The sequence below is a fragment of the Pseudomassariella vexata genome (genome assembly GCF_002105095.1).
Source record: "Pseudomassariella vexata strain CBS 129021 chromosome Unknown BCR38scaffold_3, whole genome shotgun sequence".
NCBI lineage: Eukaryota > Fungi > Ascomycota > Sordariomycetes > Amphisphaeriales > Pseudomassariaceae > Pseudomassariella > Pseudomassariella vexata.
The window spans coordinates 2,097,688-2,113,670 of NW_024467958.1; the positions used below are offsets into that span (position 1 = coordinate 2,097,688).

The following is a 15,983-nucleotide window of genomic DNA, read 5'->3' on the forward strand; positions in this document are numbered from 1 at the left end:
GGGGGGGGGGAGGGGAAGGCTCTCTTAGCTCGTCCGGGCATATCCTCTCCGATTTCACGCCAGACCCAGCAGTCTTCATCACCATCTAGCGTTGACAGACGGTGCAGACATTGCCAACTGTCATGAGGAGCAGGCAGTTTCGCAAACGGTGTTCTCCTATGGTCGATTCCGTCCAAGGTCCCGCAGACCTGCCATATCTGTCCTTGCAGCCTGCTCCCATCACCGCCTAAACTTCACACCCAACCTCCTCATGCCTTCCTCAGCGAATTGTAATGCTCCCCCAACCCATACCCATGCCGGTAATACGCCAACCATATCCTCCTCCCCTCCTTCTCTCCCTGCCCGCCCGACTCAATTGTCTCCGTCCTCCCATCCTGCACGACCTTAATGTCGACCCCATACGCCTTGCTTAACGCCGCCAACTCCAACTGCCCTCCCCACTCAGCCGTATCCCTCATCTTCGCCACATAACCCTCAAAATCCTCCTCGAGAAACGGCGCGAAATCATCCGGGTGCGCTTTCATGTACTCCGTCGCCTTCCTCCGCACTGCTTTGTACGGTGGTAGCTTCGTCTCGTCTTCTCCATGGGAAGAACTGATCGGGATGGAAAGCTGCACAAGTTGATCCGCCACCGCGGAGAACAGACAGTGCCCGTCGGGCTGTATCTCCTTCTCCGTCAGGCCGTTGGCTTTGAATTGCGATAGAAGAGATGTCTTCTCTATGCCTCGGTGGTCCGTCATGTTGGCTGCCTCCTCTTGCGCTTTCTGGGCGGCTGCCTCTTGTTCTGCCGCGCGTCGGGCCAGACGTTCTTTTTGGCGGTTGCGCTTCTTGCCGTCGTTGTTATTCTGCTGCTTTTGTTGGTTGGGCGGTGGTTGTAAATGCGATGATGCGACGTCGCCGTCGAGGGTCGTGCTGTTGAATTGGACTGCCACTGCGTTGAGGGCCATTTCGAGGTCGGCTCCGTTCGTCTCGTCTTGGGGCTCGGGCTCGTCGTCTGCTCCATCTTGCGCGCCATTGGGTTCTCCATTGAGGCTTGCAAGCTCCTGTGCCTGACGGTCTTTCAACTGGCGCTCGAGCTCGGCGCACTCGTCGTTGACGCCCTTCCGTGTTTTCTTGCTGGCGTTCTTCTTCTTGTTCGTGATTCGAGATTGGAGGTCCCGCTGTTCCTTGCGGTGCCGCGTTTGTACAGCTTCTAATGTCCCCATGGTGGACTTGAGGTTTACAGAAAGTTCGTGTGAAATAGTTTCGGCTATGAGATCGGCCAGTCAGGAATTCGACGATAGTCGCAAAAGAAAGTGCTCGTTCAGTGAGTGTGATTCCAAGACCCTGACGTAGGTAAAGTTCTTGATATTTACTCGTGGTGGGGTGCCATGCCGATTGACACAGGGATCTTAGCTTCGTCAGATCACCTCACTGACAGGAGCGCATTCGTAGGTAAGCTACCTCAAGGTAAGGGACTGACTGATTTGGAATATGGACTTTATTTACGATGCACTATCGAACCATTTTGAGCAATACCCTCTCTCTATTCACAATTATTCCAGAGCCTACTTTGCTTCATCGACTATTAAATATTTACTTTACAGATTATTTGTACAGTTTCCCCGTGTTCCCCGTGTGGAACTTTCGACCCATTTCAGTATCATTACCTACCTATCCCACCACCATGGTCTTGAGACCAAGCCCTTTGCGAACTTCTAGGATCGAGAAGTCCACCGACTGCCCTGTTCCTATTTCCTCGTCCGTTCTACCGCATCCAAAATTCAAGAAAACATAGCCTGTTCATGGCGAAACGATTGATCGTACAAATATCGTGGCATAACAGCCAAACACTGAGGACAACTGACAAGTTCCCAGACTGTTGTACATGATTCGTTTTTGGCCCTTGGGTATCCCCGAAACTCCGCCGTCTGACAAATGACGGCAAATAATGAAACGCCCTCTCCCTCTCCCTCTCCCTCTCCCCGGGGTTGAGCATATAGTGGGTACCTCGGAGGATATATAGAAAGTAGTCCGGAGAAACTAGGAAATTGTTTAGAACCCCTTGAAGGGGTCGTCTCGAAAGTAATCCTCCTCCGGTGCTGTCCGGTTTCCCCCATACCAATCGTCGGTTCCGCGTGTGGTACGGGAATTGTGGCTGTCGCGCTGTCGACTGCGACTTCTGCGGCGACGCTGCTCCTTGCTTCGTCTGCGAACTCTGTAGCGCATCTCCTCGTGCTCGTCGGGGTATTCGTCAAAGCGTGGGAAAGCGAGCGGGCTGATGAAGGCCTCCATTCGCACCGTGCCTATAGCTTCGAAGAAGTTTTGTCCCGGGCGCGAGGAAGCCTCCGACGTGCGTTGGGATGCTGCTGAGCTTATAGCCCAACCCGACGCGGTGTTACCGTTGCTAGACCCTTGGGTGTATATATCAGACGAGCCAGCTGTGCCAATACTGTTGCCAGTAGCACTGTTTGTTGCAGCGTGATAAGAGGTACCATGACCCACCGGTCCCGAAAAGCCTCGGAATGACAAAGGTGGAGGAATGTGGCCGCCCGTATTGCTCCTCTTGCGACCATGCAGCACCACCTGATTGGCCCGTTCATGAACCCGTTCCGTGGATCTTTCATGATATCGGGGAATGAACGGCGGTTCAGCGACGTCCTTCGAGAGTTCGCGCTGGTGAGTTGGCATAGGAGCAAAAGCCTCTGGCTTGAAAACAAGTGCGTCTTCGAATTCGAATTGTTGCGAGTTGGGCATTGGTTCTGCTCGGGGCTGCACTGGACTCTTGCTCTTCTTGAGCATGATAGAGTCACGAATGCCCATCTTCCTCGACTTGGTCGGCGGCGGCGGCGGCGGTGTGTCGAATACCGGCCGCAACTTGGCCTGTGGAGGAGGGGCTGCGACAATATTTTCGGGTACGGACTGGGCCGAGTGCGCCAGGAAGGAAAGCGACGTCAGCCATAAGTAATGTCGTTCCGCATTGACTGTGGTAAACTTGAGTGCTCGCTGAGGCGTCAAGATCAAGATGGACCGGTTGAATATCTGGTTGGCACCCTTGGGAGCAGGATTGTCGTCCTTGACATCCAAAACCGACTGGATTGTCACTGCACATGTACATGGTTAGAAAATAGTGCATGCATGGCGCTTTGGGGTGAACTTACGTTTTCGGCCAGACTTGCCCATCAAGGCACTCCCAGAAGATGGCTGCTTGCCGCTCCACAAAATGGCACGCTCATATGGTGCGAGCCACACCCACCGCTTGTGGCGGTCATTGCTGTTCTCCTCGCCCTTGGTGTCGGCCATGCCAAATGACCTCCGCCTTCGCACATACTTAAACATCCACTCTCCCACCATAGTCTGAGCGATGGCGTCCACAACACCCGAAGCCTGCTGAGAGCTGCCCACAGAGCCCACATTCGTCGTTTCGGTGACAGCCGTTGTGGTTGACGGTTGAGGCCGGTGTCCGCGATAGCGGGGTGCCGCATAGTCGCGCCTGGGCGTGGTGATGTCGTTGCTCGGCAGGGGAGGCAGACCCGGACTCTCGGGCGCCTCTTCCGAAGGTGACATCGGTGGTGGCGGCGACGAGCGACTGCCCTGTCGCCTGTGTCTGTTGTTTCGGGGCAAAGCCACGGCAGAGCGGGTTTTGCGGATGCTGTTGGACCTCGACGGGCCGGCTTTGTGACCTCGGCGGTGCCAGCTTCCGTCCATTCTGATTGGACTCCGTTGGCCGTCGCTGGGGGCACTGGCGCTCATGGGGGGCTGACGTGAGCTTGCTCTGGTGGGAATCGGGAACGGCGGATTCTTTACGTCGGTGAAGCTTGGGCTCCTGGCACGCCCCTGATGAGACACGATACCACTCTGAATCAGGGCCGATTTCCGCATGGCACTTGCCCGGGAAGCCGTGTTCAACGAGGCTGGCTTGTCAGCTGGCCTCACTGATGGCTTGCGAACGAGCGTCTCGCGACCTTCAGGCAGGCTGAACACATCCGTCGACTTCGTCAAGCTTCTCGACTGTCTGGACAGTGGCACTTGTTCGAGAGTAGAGCTTGCGCCCGACGCAACTCGCTTGCCGTGGCGGCCAAATGAGCCTTTTGGTTTCGGTGCGGACAAGGCTGTACGGAACTCCAAGTCACTCATGTCGGCGTCGGCAAACTCGTCTCCGTCGGAGCTCTGAGCTTCGAATCCGGCAAAAAGGCTGCTGATACGATGGGGGCGTCTCATGGGTGCCTTATGGCTCGACAGGGGCCCATCGTCATTGTTACCGGGATAAGCGTCGCGAGTTGGGCGATGGTCATCCAATCCAGGAGATACCGGAGGCGATGAGCCAAAGTCGCTGGTGAAACTACGCTTGCTAGCTAACCGACGAGGGTTTCGAGGAGGTACGTTGCCCGGCAGGGGCGTGAAGTTCTTGTCTTCAACCGTTCCCGGCGGCTTGGGAGAATTTGGGCGAGATGTGATAGCCGAAGGATGCAAGTGGGCTGGAAGGCGGTCAAGTCGCTTATCGATGCGGATTTCGTCCGTCTGCATTCCGCTTGATTTGACCGAAACAGGCCCCAGTATCGACACCTGGCAACCAAAGTCCTTGACATACTGGGGCAGCCTGTGTTCTCGTGGCGTTGCTGGTCGGCTGGTAGGCGGATGGATGCTAATGCTGGGGATCATCGCTAGCGGCGGTTGCATGAATTGTGTGACGGGGGCGGGAGCCGGGTTAAGAGGTGGCGGTGGAGGAGCATCTGTTTGCGTGGCCGAGGACATCATTTGAGGGACAGGCTTCGCCTCGACGACTGGTGCTGGCGCTGGTGCTGGCAGTGGAGCTGGATGAACATCAATCGGCGTTTTTGGTGTTCGTGGCGGGCTCAGGGGTTCTGCCGAAGTCTGGGATGAAGCCGACACCATCAACTTAGACATGCTCGGCGGCTCAATAGGCGCTGGCCTGTTGATATGCACTCGCTTCCGTCTTTGGTTTGCTTCGATTTCCCATTCGCGCTTGGCCGGGATGTCGGTTTCCACTGGCTTTTCCACACTGATGGCAGGCTCCAGTGTACACGGCTTCGTCGGTGCCAACTTGGGTGAAGGAGGAGGCGAGAACTGGATGCCCGTGTCCTTGTACTCAGGCTTCGGAGCAGGTGGGGTTTCATCGTCCTCACGGATTCCATTTTCCAGTCTATCGAGCACGCTAAGGTTCATAAACAGTCTCCCGCGGGCCACACTTCCAGGTCGCATTTGACTTTCGCTGCTCCGGTTGCGGCGATGGGTCTTGGGCGGGGACTTGAGTATAATACTGTCCCTACTCTGGTTGCGCATGTGTCGAGCATTCGACATGACACTCTGGCGGCCATCCATGACACTTTGACGACCATCCATGGCACTCTGGCGGCCATCCGGATCCGTCTCATAATCTGTGTCGTCAAAGTTGAGCTCGTCCGCAAGACTGTGGCCATTGACTTTCCCCGCCATCATGGAGAACCGGATGCTGTTGGTCATACTCATCGACCTGACGCTGGTACCGTCGTTTTCCCTCGCACCATCCTCCGCCTCACTTTCAACACCACTGTGGGGGCCATTGAGCTGCGCAGCCTGGGCGCTGGCCACCTCGTCCAGGATTGTTTTCAATCGTGTGTCTGCGACATGCAATTTCCTCTCGTATTTGCGCTTTTCTTCTTCCCAGTCGTCCTTTTCTTTGGCCCATAGGTCATGGACTCTTTGCGAGTCTTCTTCTTGAGTCCGAATTTTCTTTTGTGCCGTTTCAAGACGTTTTTTAGTCTCCGTAAAAGCCTCGACAGCTTCGTCACGTTCTTTGGCCAATTCACCGAGAGCAGACGAGGTTCCCCCTTCGAGTAGCGCCAATTGACGCTTAAGAGATCTGCTTTCCTTCGCTGTGTTCAGAGCGGTCGTTTGCAGAGACTCGTGCTCCTCTCTTGTACTGTGAAGTGAAGACTCAAGACTCTCAATGAACTTAAGCTTCTCCTCTTGATCTCGACGCAAAGTCAAGATTTCAGAAACGAGGTTCGCATGTAGCGTCGGCGTAAATCGACGTGGGTCGAAAATACTGATGTTCTCATTACTCGTGATGTCTTTCGAAGCCCGCTTGGCATTTCGCTCGACCTTCTCCGAAGGCATGGGTGGAGGGGAAGACGAAGATATTGCCGGAGGCGTCACCGAGCGGTGCGATCGCCTCGAGCTCCGTGACGGCGTTCGGTAGGGAGTGTCTGATAGGGTTGGTAACGACTGGACGGCCGCACCGCTGAGCTCATCTTCCGTTTCCCACACAGACATGGTGTCTGTTCACCGCAGAGTACCCAGGTTCCGTCCAGATAACGCCTGACAACGCTGCACCCAAGGGATTCTGCGCATAGAGGAAGTGCGATCACATATAAGTGTTCGCCAGTCCACGTTTTGCAGTTCCCACTTCAGCCCCCTTGGGTCCTTCAGAAAGCGATCCAAGCAATATTAGTACGGTGTCCACCCCTGTTTACAGTGGAGTGATAACACAATCAGCCCTTGCATATAATACAACTAACCCAAACATTAGCATCGCCGCAGCAGGAAACGTAACAGAAAAGCGGATGTGAACGGCATACAGGGGCCGCGCTTGATTGAAACGCCACACACCTGATGAAGGCGACTAACAAGACAGGCCAAGTTGAAGGGTATACTAGTCTGACGTGACATCTGGTATAAGCCGGTGATTATAGGATTGCAAGGAGGAAGTTGCAGCACGTAACCACAGAAATGCAAAAATCTCCGCTTCTGTTCGCCATTTGTTCGAGAATCGCGGGGCCTCCTTCGTAAATAAGATGGTATGCTCACCTTAGGCCGCCGAATATTAGGGGTAAACCTGGTTGCTTTCCAGCAGTACCAGGTCCGAGACTCTTTCCAAAGCACAAGGGGTATTAATTGGCGTTTCGATTGCAGTTGCGGGGAGCAATGGTCTTTCAATGATTCGTGTTCATGCTCAGTAGTTCGGCTTATTTTGGGCGACGGTTGGGCGTGCTCGAGCCCCCGATTCAATTGGATGACACTCAACACGTACGAGGTGGTGTATAATGGTATATATAATATGTACAAGAATCAAGGAAGGCGTTGCAGGATGGAACGTGGAGGTTCGGGGAGGGGGAAGTGTCCGTCTATATTAATGACCCGTCAGTAATACGGTATTAGGTTTGCAACATGCTTGTGGAAGATTCACGACGGGAGGGAGAGAGACTGGGACGGCAGATCTACAAGCAGCGCAGGGAGAAGCTGGACAGACTTACGAATGATGAGGATGCAGTCTCGAGGTATCTGGTCTGTGAGAAGCTCGAACGGCTGGTCGAGATGTCAGATGAAATGTGAATATGCGCGCCCCTCAGTTTCGGGTCGCCGCTCGATAATGATTGCTCACCATGAGATCCGCGAAGGGGTTCCCCAGAGATGCGAGGATGGGACGCGCACGGCAACAAGGAAAAAGAAACGATAAGAGCGCGCAGACAAACTGCAAGTTGACAGCGCGTCTGTCAGTTGTCGCAAAGCGTTGGCCGAGAAAATAAGAAATTGACCCGGAACTCAAGCTGTGGTCAAAGCAGAAAAGGCGTCCAGAACGATGCGCTAGATGTAATAACGATACCCACTTTGACTTAACGGTGGACACGGCCCAGGATCCGGCTGCATGGAGAGATACACATTACCAGGTATAGAATCCAGAGTGAGGACTTGTTCGACTGGGGTGCGCATCCGGACGAGCAGCTTGCCAGCCTTGTTGGTCTCCACGAACGCGTGGGATGGTACAACTGTACTTACCTCGTGAATCCGCGACTCGGTGGCACCGCCGAAGCAGTTGTGTGCTTCGGCATGTCCAATCCAGATGCAGGACCAGAACAAACTGGACTAACATTGAAGGGGAACTGGCAACAACGCTGTGATGTCTCTTCCGGATCTTCTCTTGTACAATATTGTCAGGGTGAAACGGTGGCAAATCTGCTGGCACTAAAAGACGATTGGGAATAAACGCCTCCAAAAGGGGGACAGGCCTTGCTGTGCCACACTCAAATGTTTGATTTCGCTGGAATCGCTGGGTGTCGGAGCCAGGGATGTTCGGTCTTGAGACGACGATCTAACCTTGTGGAGCTTCCTCCCATTTACAGCCAACTGCGTGTCAGGAGAAGACAAGATCTTGGGGAATCCCTCATAGCCAGTCGCAATTCATTATGTGAACACGCGTGACAGGCCCAAGCTAATGTGTAATGCGGGCGAGTCAAGCGACTGGCAATATTATTAACGTGGTGGGTGTGGGCTTGGAGATGCATCATACAAGTCCAAAGCGCTACGGTAGCTCCATCAGGGTGTTGACTAGATTGGTGCAATTGATTGGCAGTTGAATGCAAAGCGGGAATACTGGTGCGAGGCTTCAACGGCTAGCCCTCTTTGGGGAGCCGTCAAATAGAAATTGCTGGCAGGTTCCTAACGTGCTAATCTCTTCCATTGCTGATCGCATCGTCATTCGCTCTTTTCTGCAGCTTTCTCAAGTCCCAGATCTGGAGAAGAGCCCAGGGCGGCCTGGGGCGCCTGGAGGCCTGGGTGTCTGCTCGACTTGCAGATTACTCTCAGCTCCTACGAGGTAATTGGTTAAGTTGCTTGGTTGTCGAACAACAAAATGATCCTCCCTTTCCTCGGGTTTGCAAATGGTGCCGTCGTGATGTGGACGGCGGTTAGTTAGCTGTGATATAGAGGGCGACGCAATCTGCTTCCTAAGTGCTTGAACTCAATTGCAGATTCAAATTGGCAGACGCGGCTTCAGTTCCCATCGTGCATATATGGCTGCAGAACGTGTGTGTGGGGGACAAGCATCTTGCCTGCTCGCTCCGGGATACTGAAAAATGCCCAGGCGATGGTTTGTGGCATTAAACTATCTTCTGGTGGTCTGTCATTACTTGGCAGTACACTAGTGTAGTGGTGGTTTTGCGTCGTATTTGGTTCTTGCCAGTACTGTATGTCAGCTTGATAAGTCACATCAATGCATTCTTGCGACATGAAGTCTACTGCATCTCATCTCCCGACCCGTTGACAGATACTATTGCAATATCTCCACTTTCAGGTGGGTGAATCTGCCAGACAGCTCTTTGAACGTTACCACCTCATGGTCCGACGCCTTCTTGGAGGCTCAGCGATACGCAACGTCACGTCGTACCCTGCACTCGTTGCTGTAATGCACTCTTAGAACCCTGCAATTAGGCATCACTGATTCAAGACACAATCAAAGTCAGTTGCAGTTGGTAGTTCTTTGACGTTTCTCATCTGGGCAGTCAAAGTCATACCACTTACTACATCATCGCACCGGCGGACCAGTAGTGTATTTTCAGCTTTCCAAGGTACCTTCAGGTACTCTCGACTTCCACCAATTATCCACTACTGGCAGAACTGGGGCCTCGAAAACAACCCTGGTTGTCTGCCCCGTTGATGGGCGTCAGGAGGGTCTCCTATCGAACCTTGACTCTCCCAGATCCACGGAAATTACCTGAGCCATCACATCACGTCGTGATGCAACTTGTACCGACTGCAGCATCCTAGTCAGTGCCGAATTTCAATCGGAACCCAGGCAGCCCGTTTTTCCATGTCCGGGTTCCGACAGGAAAAATCAAAGCTTCGATGATCATACGCATGAGACTCGAGACCCAGGCCCAATGTTGGAGAGCCGCCCGATAGAGCAGAGAGCGACAGAGCTTGGAGGTATTCTTAGAAACTTCAACAAACTTGACAGTTGTCTCGACGACTTGGGGAACTAACTACCTTGCTTGCCTTTACCTACTGGGCTCGTCCCTGCTCGTATTAAATTCGTATCAAGGAACTAGGGTTGGGTTGACGCGTCGCACGAGAACGACGTGCGCGGCTGAAAAGAAGGATTGACTACCCGCTCCAGACGACACAGCGGTTACATCCCTCCGTTATCAATTTCTCCCCGTATTCTGGCGAGTGGTTACTGGCGGCCGCTCCTAACTAACGAGGAGAATATCGGAGAATATCCTCAATGATCCAATGTGCCGTGCCGTCGTCTTTGCAGGAACGACGGACCTGGGCGCCACATCGACCAGTATGTTTTGCATTCACTCGACCAACTGCCTGGATCTCAGCAAGTTTTTCCGAGGTTCGTCCAGCGATTGGCGTTGGACGTTGCAACCGGCCAAATCCTGGGCCAATATGTGCCTTTTGCAAGTTGAATGCTTGTCCTACCTATCTTCAGCTACCGACAGCCGGCAAGCGAGACGCACATCGTCGCCACAGTTACAGACACCAGGATTTTTTTCGTACTCGGCCGCATAGGAAAACAGGCCATTTTCTATTCATCCCAGTCGGTTGAAAGCAGCAACTGTGATTCCCATTTCCTAGCAAGGGTCGACTGCAGTCGGATCACATACTACCGCAGTGAAAATCAACCAGGGCAGAAACGACTCGCCGTTGTACGGAGTCGCGGATGCAACCTAAGCACGCAGGCGCGGTCTGGAGCGAGATTACACAGGAAGTTCATTGCCCATGTTTGCTCAGGAACATAGAGCCCCGGAAAGCCACAGTTGGTGGCATCCGGGCCGCTCCCTAGTCTGCCAAGCAACCACTTTGTAGGTGGGCATGACTTTTTCATTGCCAATGGGATCGTCAAGTTCATGTCCATCGAGATGTCCCGCCATACCAGATGTGAGGCCACTCCTGCTTCCACCCAAGAAATTGTTGGGCTTAGTCTTGATTAAGAAACAATATGACAGAGATCGGTCAAGGACTTTCTTGATCATGGTCTTCATTCTCTCCACCAAAACACCTTAGCCTGGTTATGGCGAGCTGTACCTAATAACCTTTGGCACTGGCTGGAGGATAGCATCATGAGGTTGCATCAAAGGTGACGTTGATTTCGTCCCCATAATGCATGGCGGCCTAATTGCGTTTACAGTTGTAGAACATGCGAACATTTATAGGTTGCATGGCCGTCAAAGACTGCAACTCTAGCATCCCACCGGGGATCCCGCCGGGAATGCCGTCATTGCTGCCAGATATAGTGAACACGCGATGCACTCCAGCGGCGGGACATTAGCTCATACGGATAAGAGACCAAGAGACTAATTACCGCAAATTACGATCTGTATAGCCTACGAGCCGTCCAGAGTGAAGTTGAGTCCACCAGATTGGGTGTTTCAAGTATATTCCAACCCTCCTTACTTCAACGTCAACTGACCTTTGTAGGTCGTGGAGGCGTTTGCTTAAGTATTATCACTTCCATTTTGCACTTCGGCACCAAGAACTCGGGAAGTCGGCCAACTGCTTCATTGCGGTGAGGCAACTTCAAACAGCGAATGACAAGGCACAATAGTTCTTGGGTAACCCAGTACTTGCAGGATCCCAATACCGTGAGCAACAAAGAAGAGCAACAGAAAAACGTGACCCCTTTCGTGTGCAAGTCATCTTCGCTTGGTGTCTTGGTTCGGGCTTGGACGGCGGTTCACAACACGACTTGCAACCAGACAGCGTACGTAGAACCTGGATAAGACGCTGGGGACAGTCCCTAGTCTCCGGGACATCACTATCGAAGCGATTCAGCCTCTACCTCATCTCTCTTGCCTTGCGTTCTGCTGGTTCTCCGACAATTCCCTTGTTCATTTGGGGGATGTTTGTCCTAACAACTCCTCCTAGGCCCCTGTCTCTAGGATCTTCCGATCTTCCGCCATTCACCTGCGTGGAAGCAATCCATCCACAAGTGTGGTTGCGTGGAACTCTTCCTATCCATGCGGAGAATTTGCTGTATCAAGATGAATAGTTGCGAATTAACGAATCAGGCCAGCCTCCTGCTCGCACTCGCATGGTAAGCCCCGAACGAGCGAACCACTTGTATGCATACCTAACTATGTTTGTCAACTCGTCGGGACTTTCCGGTGAATCCAACAAACAGTGCATGGTAATAATTCGAGACATATCTTGCGTATGTACGGTAGTATCAGACATTGTAGTTGTACGAAATTTGGTGACTCAAGGACTCAGGAAAAAGGTAGGTTTGCTCGAAGTTCCCACTGCAAACCCCTGAATCATGAACCGGATCAAGGGCCCGTATGCACAGCTTTACTAATAGGGCATTTAATTTTAAAAAATCATCTGAGCGCCTATAATGACGGTGGCGGAGTCTTAGTATCGTGGCTTTGCCAATGTCTTTTCTCTTGCATGGTTGGAACGTGAAACCTAGAGGTGTTCCGTGGCCTTCTTGGTGGCCAAGAGGTGAAAGTAGGCGAAACCTCTGCTCCACGGATATTCGTAACAATAAATGAAGCCTAGTTTGCTACTCAAAGGCTTGATGCTGATCCAGCGATGTTCTTGACTTCATTCTGATCTGTTGATAGTGCACTGATTGTGGCGGTTTCGTTGCTGATGAGATGCGCCTGCTGGGATAATCAGGGGACGCCAAATATGCTTACCAACGGCTTGCTTGATTTAACTCGCTTCAGAGACGAAAATGTATACTTAAGATCTCACACGGTAAGACTTCAGGTTAACAAAAGCCCCATTCATCATGTTTTAGTCTCTCCTGGAGCTCAAACGGCAATGAGAGTCAAAATGGGAAACCAATTATGAACTCACCCACTGTGGTTAATGATGAAGAGAGCTTGCACCATACACAACTTAGTGACCCCTTTCCATTTCTCCAAGATCTCCTAAATGGTGATTCGTTGACATCTGAGTTAGCGTACGTCTCCAAAGCCCCTGCGTGCACAGACACGTCTGCTCGTTCATTCAAAGATGATATAGCGCAAATTTCTCTATAACACAGGCCCATATCAAGAGACCCTGGACATAGTTCACAATGTCATGACTCAGATTTTACACACTTGCCCCAGTATACGCATGAGAAATGAGACAGTGTTGGCAACCCTTGTCTCATTACTCACCCTCCAGATATCAGAAGCAGTACCAAGGGCTTTTTCCAACCTCTGTTGCCAACGCATGGCACATGAGCTCTAGCCATCTGAATCTGAATCGCTCAGCTTCCTGATACTTTTCTCCAAGGAGACGGGATACTTGTTTAGACTTTCGTACCACTGAACGACACTTCCAGTCTGGAAATACAAAGTCAGCTTCATAGACAGACCTCAAACTCTAGAGGAACAGTAACAGTGGAAAATAAATGCAGACTCACTAAGAAAGCCCACGATCCAATGAAAGTCGCGAGAGCAGATACGTAAGAAGCTGTCTCATTCTCGCTGGCGAAACCAAGGGCACCGCATAGAGTGAAGCCTATCGCCCCAACCAGATTCCAAAACCCAACGTGCCATCCTAAGACCTTGAGTGCTGGTTTATACCAGTTCGGCTGGGTTTCAACCATGAACAACCAGCTGGAGATGATGAATCCCGTGCCTCCAACGACCTACACAGAATCAGAGTTGTGATCGAACTAGAGGGTACGAATATTTAGCTTACCTGCGGGAGCCAGAAGACACCATTAGCAACCGGCGTAGACAGTCCATCGTAGAGAGGCAGCAATCCTGTCAAGCCGGCAACCCAGAATATGGTCGCGCCTATCAACTGCGACAGACAAGCCAGGAATCCGATCTCGCGCAGGTAGTGCGTCAAGTCGTGCCACGACGGCCACCACTGCCACCACTGCCACGACCTCTTCGCGGCCGAGTTGGTGACATTCTCCTTCCTTACAAACAGCGCCCTCTTCTCTCGATGGTGATGCATGCATCCCTCATGGTTTGGCCTTAGCAAAAGACTCCAACCCGCACTCTCCCTCTCAAAAGCCTCCTCCAGCGCCCATCCAAAACACTCGGTGCGGTTCTCGTTGACAGCCTCTAGCATAAGCAACACAGAGCCAACCTCGAAAATCGTAGCGCCCACGAAGGCCGTCACACCACCACCAGCGTCAACCTCGCCTGTGAACTCAGAGGAGGGAAGTTGGGCAGGCAACCAGACGAAGAAGCCGTTGAACACCCAGATAACGGACCCTTTGTATTCGCTCCCGGTATCAGCCATCCATCCATCCATCCATAGAGTGAGTGTTTCACCATATGATCGTAACAAAGCCGAGACAGCACAAATTGAAAGTAGTGGAGTGAAAAAGCACCACTCACCTAGCGTAAAGAGCAAGGCCACATCATACGACACATCCCAGACGGGATACCTGACCAACATCTTTCCTACCCCCCGCCAGGTCTGCCCCCACGAATCAGTCGCCTTAGGGTGCCTCAACAACCCATGTTTCTTTTCTACCCTCTCAGATGAAATGGCAACCGCATGCCGGCCCTTGCGGTTGTCCCGGGACCGCCAGACTCGATAAACACCCGCCGGCGTAGTTGCGGCTGCTACCCCACTGTTGCCCGTTCCCGTCTTGGCATCTCCGTCTCTGTGTCCATGACTCGGCGGCGGCGGCGGGGTAAAAGGCGCGTTATGGGGCCTTCTCGTAGCCGTAACTTCCTCATGACTAGCTTCCACGTATTCCACGGTGGGATTCAGGAATTCGAAGGGACGGGCTGGATAGCGGGCTTGGCTCGGTCTTGCGCCGAAGCAGCCTACGGTGTTGGTACTGTTTGTAGAATTTGTTGACATTGGTTGCTGAGGTATCAACCACTTCGCGAGTGGCTTCGGCGGCGCGATTGGGTATGACGTAAGGAGAACCACTGAATAGATGAGACGGGGATATCCTGGGGCCGCGGGAATAAGATTATGGAGAATGCAGCTACAATATGTTTTCGATTTCACACGTCATCAAGAACTGATGATTATCTGCTCATGCAAAGATGAGTCATGTCCATGTCAGCAAGGTCAATTGCCGTTTCCCTGTTTGCTTCCCGGCCGAGTCTCAACCGGACAACCCGCTGAATCTCGCAGGTTTCCGGTGTCACGGAGTGGATCCAAACCCAAGCCAGCACTTGGAAATGTGAGACACTGGGTTATCAAGTTCCGCTAGAAGTACCACAGTTGAAACTTTCTCGGAAGCTTATCGACTTGCCAAATCGCATACTGTAGTGTACCTCGACTTCCGGGTAACCCCGCAGTAAGGTAGGCTAACGAAAGCACACCACCTCGGCCTCCTATGGTATCAAGCAAGATGCTCTCTTATATTTCAGACCATTTGATGGGGGTCACATGACTATTGACTGGACTTCACAAGTAGCCGTTCAAATTATTCCGTCGAAATGGCTGCCGAATCACCCCAAATTCCCCCGGCCCTCCGCAATGTAAAGGTACTACTCTTCGACACCTTTGGCACCGTCGTTGACTGGCGCTCCACCGTCCACACCGAGTTAACAAGACGAGCAAGTGAGAAATTCAACTCATCAGACCTTACCAAGAATGTAAAGTCCCGTCTACAAAGCCTAACAGCAGATGACTGGTCCCGATTCGCTCAAGAATGGCGCAATAGCTACGGCGTCTTCACCCGGTCTTTCGACCCAGAAGTCTCAGAGTGGAAAGACATCGATACGCACCATCACGAGAGTCTTATAGGGCTCCTGCACAAGTGGAACCTCGCTGGCACATTCACCGATGGCGAGGTCAAGTCGCTCAGTCTCGTGTGGCACCGCCTGACGCCGTGGCATGATTCGGTGCAGGGATTAGAGATGCTGGGCCGCCGGTTTGTGACGTCAACGCTGTCGAATGGAAATCAGTCTCTATTGCAGGACTTAAATGAACATGGACAACTCGGTTTTCAGAGGTTAATCTCCTCGGCCGATTTCAAGGCGTACAAGCCGAAGCCTGCGGTATATCTTGGAGCAGCCGGCGTTCTGGGTTTGAAGCCCGAGGAGTGTGCTATGGTTGCTGCGCACTTGGAGGATTTGAAGGCTGCGAGGGATTGTGGGCTGAAGACTATCTACGTTGAGAGGCCGTTAGAAGAGGCATGGCCTAAGGGTGAACAGCTTTACAGCGAATCTAGGAGTTGGGTGGACTTGTGGGTTACTGAGAAGGAGGATGGGTTTGTGGAATTAGCTCGACGACTGGACATACCCAAGTAGCAATCCAAGAAATTCTTCTTCTGTGGGGGGAACCCTGAACTCTCT

General features: G+C 52.5%; 4 protein-coding genes across 4 annotated transcripts; 1 reads left to right on the forward strand and 3 right to left on the reverse strand.

Annotated features, from left to right (window-relative positions):
* On the reverse strand, nucleotides 1-1,358 carry BCR38DRAFT_424177 (uncharacterized protein). Its single transcript, XM_040859634.1, has one exon. The coding sequence runs from the start codon at nucleotides 1,203-1,205 to the stop codon at nucleotides 249-251; it is 957 nt and encodes a 318-aa protein (XP_040719021.1). The 5' UTR covers nucleotides 1,206-1,358; the 3' UTR covers nucleotides 1-248.
* Nucleotides 1,359-2,034: 676 nt separating this feature from the next.
* On the reverse strand, nucleotides 2,035-6,255 carry BCR38DRAFT_455614 (uncharacterized protein; the record flags this gene model as incomplete). Its single annotated transcript, XM_040861820.1, has 2 exons — nucleotides 2,035-3,083; nucleotides 3,141-6,255. The coding sequence occupies 2 exons, from the start codon at nucleotides 6,253-6,255 to the stop codon at nucleotides 2,035-2,037; spliced, it is 4,164 nt and encodes a 1,387-aa protein (XP_040719022.1).
* A 6,689-nt stretch (nucleotides 6,256-12,944) lies between these two features.
* BCR38DRAFT_406638 (uncharacterized protein) lies at nucleotides 12,945-14,532 on the reverse strand (the record flags this gene model as incomplete). The annotated part of the gene is made up of 3 exons (XM_040858074.1): nucleotides 12,945-13,043; nucleotides 13,124-13,351; nucleotides 13,405-14,532. 3 exons carry the CDS (start codon nucleotides 14,530-14,532, stop codon nucleotides 12,945-12,947), a joined length of 1,455 nt encoding a protein of 484 aa, XP_040719023.1.
* A 566-nt stretch (nucleotides 14,533-15,098) lies between these two features.
* On the forward strand, nucleotides 15,099-15,983 carry BCR38DRAFT_424193 (haloacid dehalogenase). Its single transcript, XM_040859635.1, has 2 exons — nucleotides 15,099-15,211; nucleotides 15,275-15,983. The coding sequence occupies exons 1-2, from the start codon at nucleotides 15,123-15,125 to the stop codon at nucleotides 15,936-15,938; spliced, it is 753 nt and encodes a 250-aa protein (XP_040719024.1). The 5' UTR covers nucleotides 15,099-15,122; the 3' UTR covers nucleotides 15,939-15,983.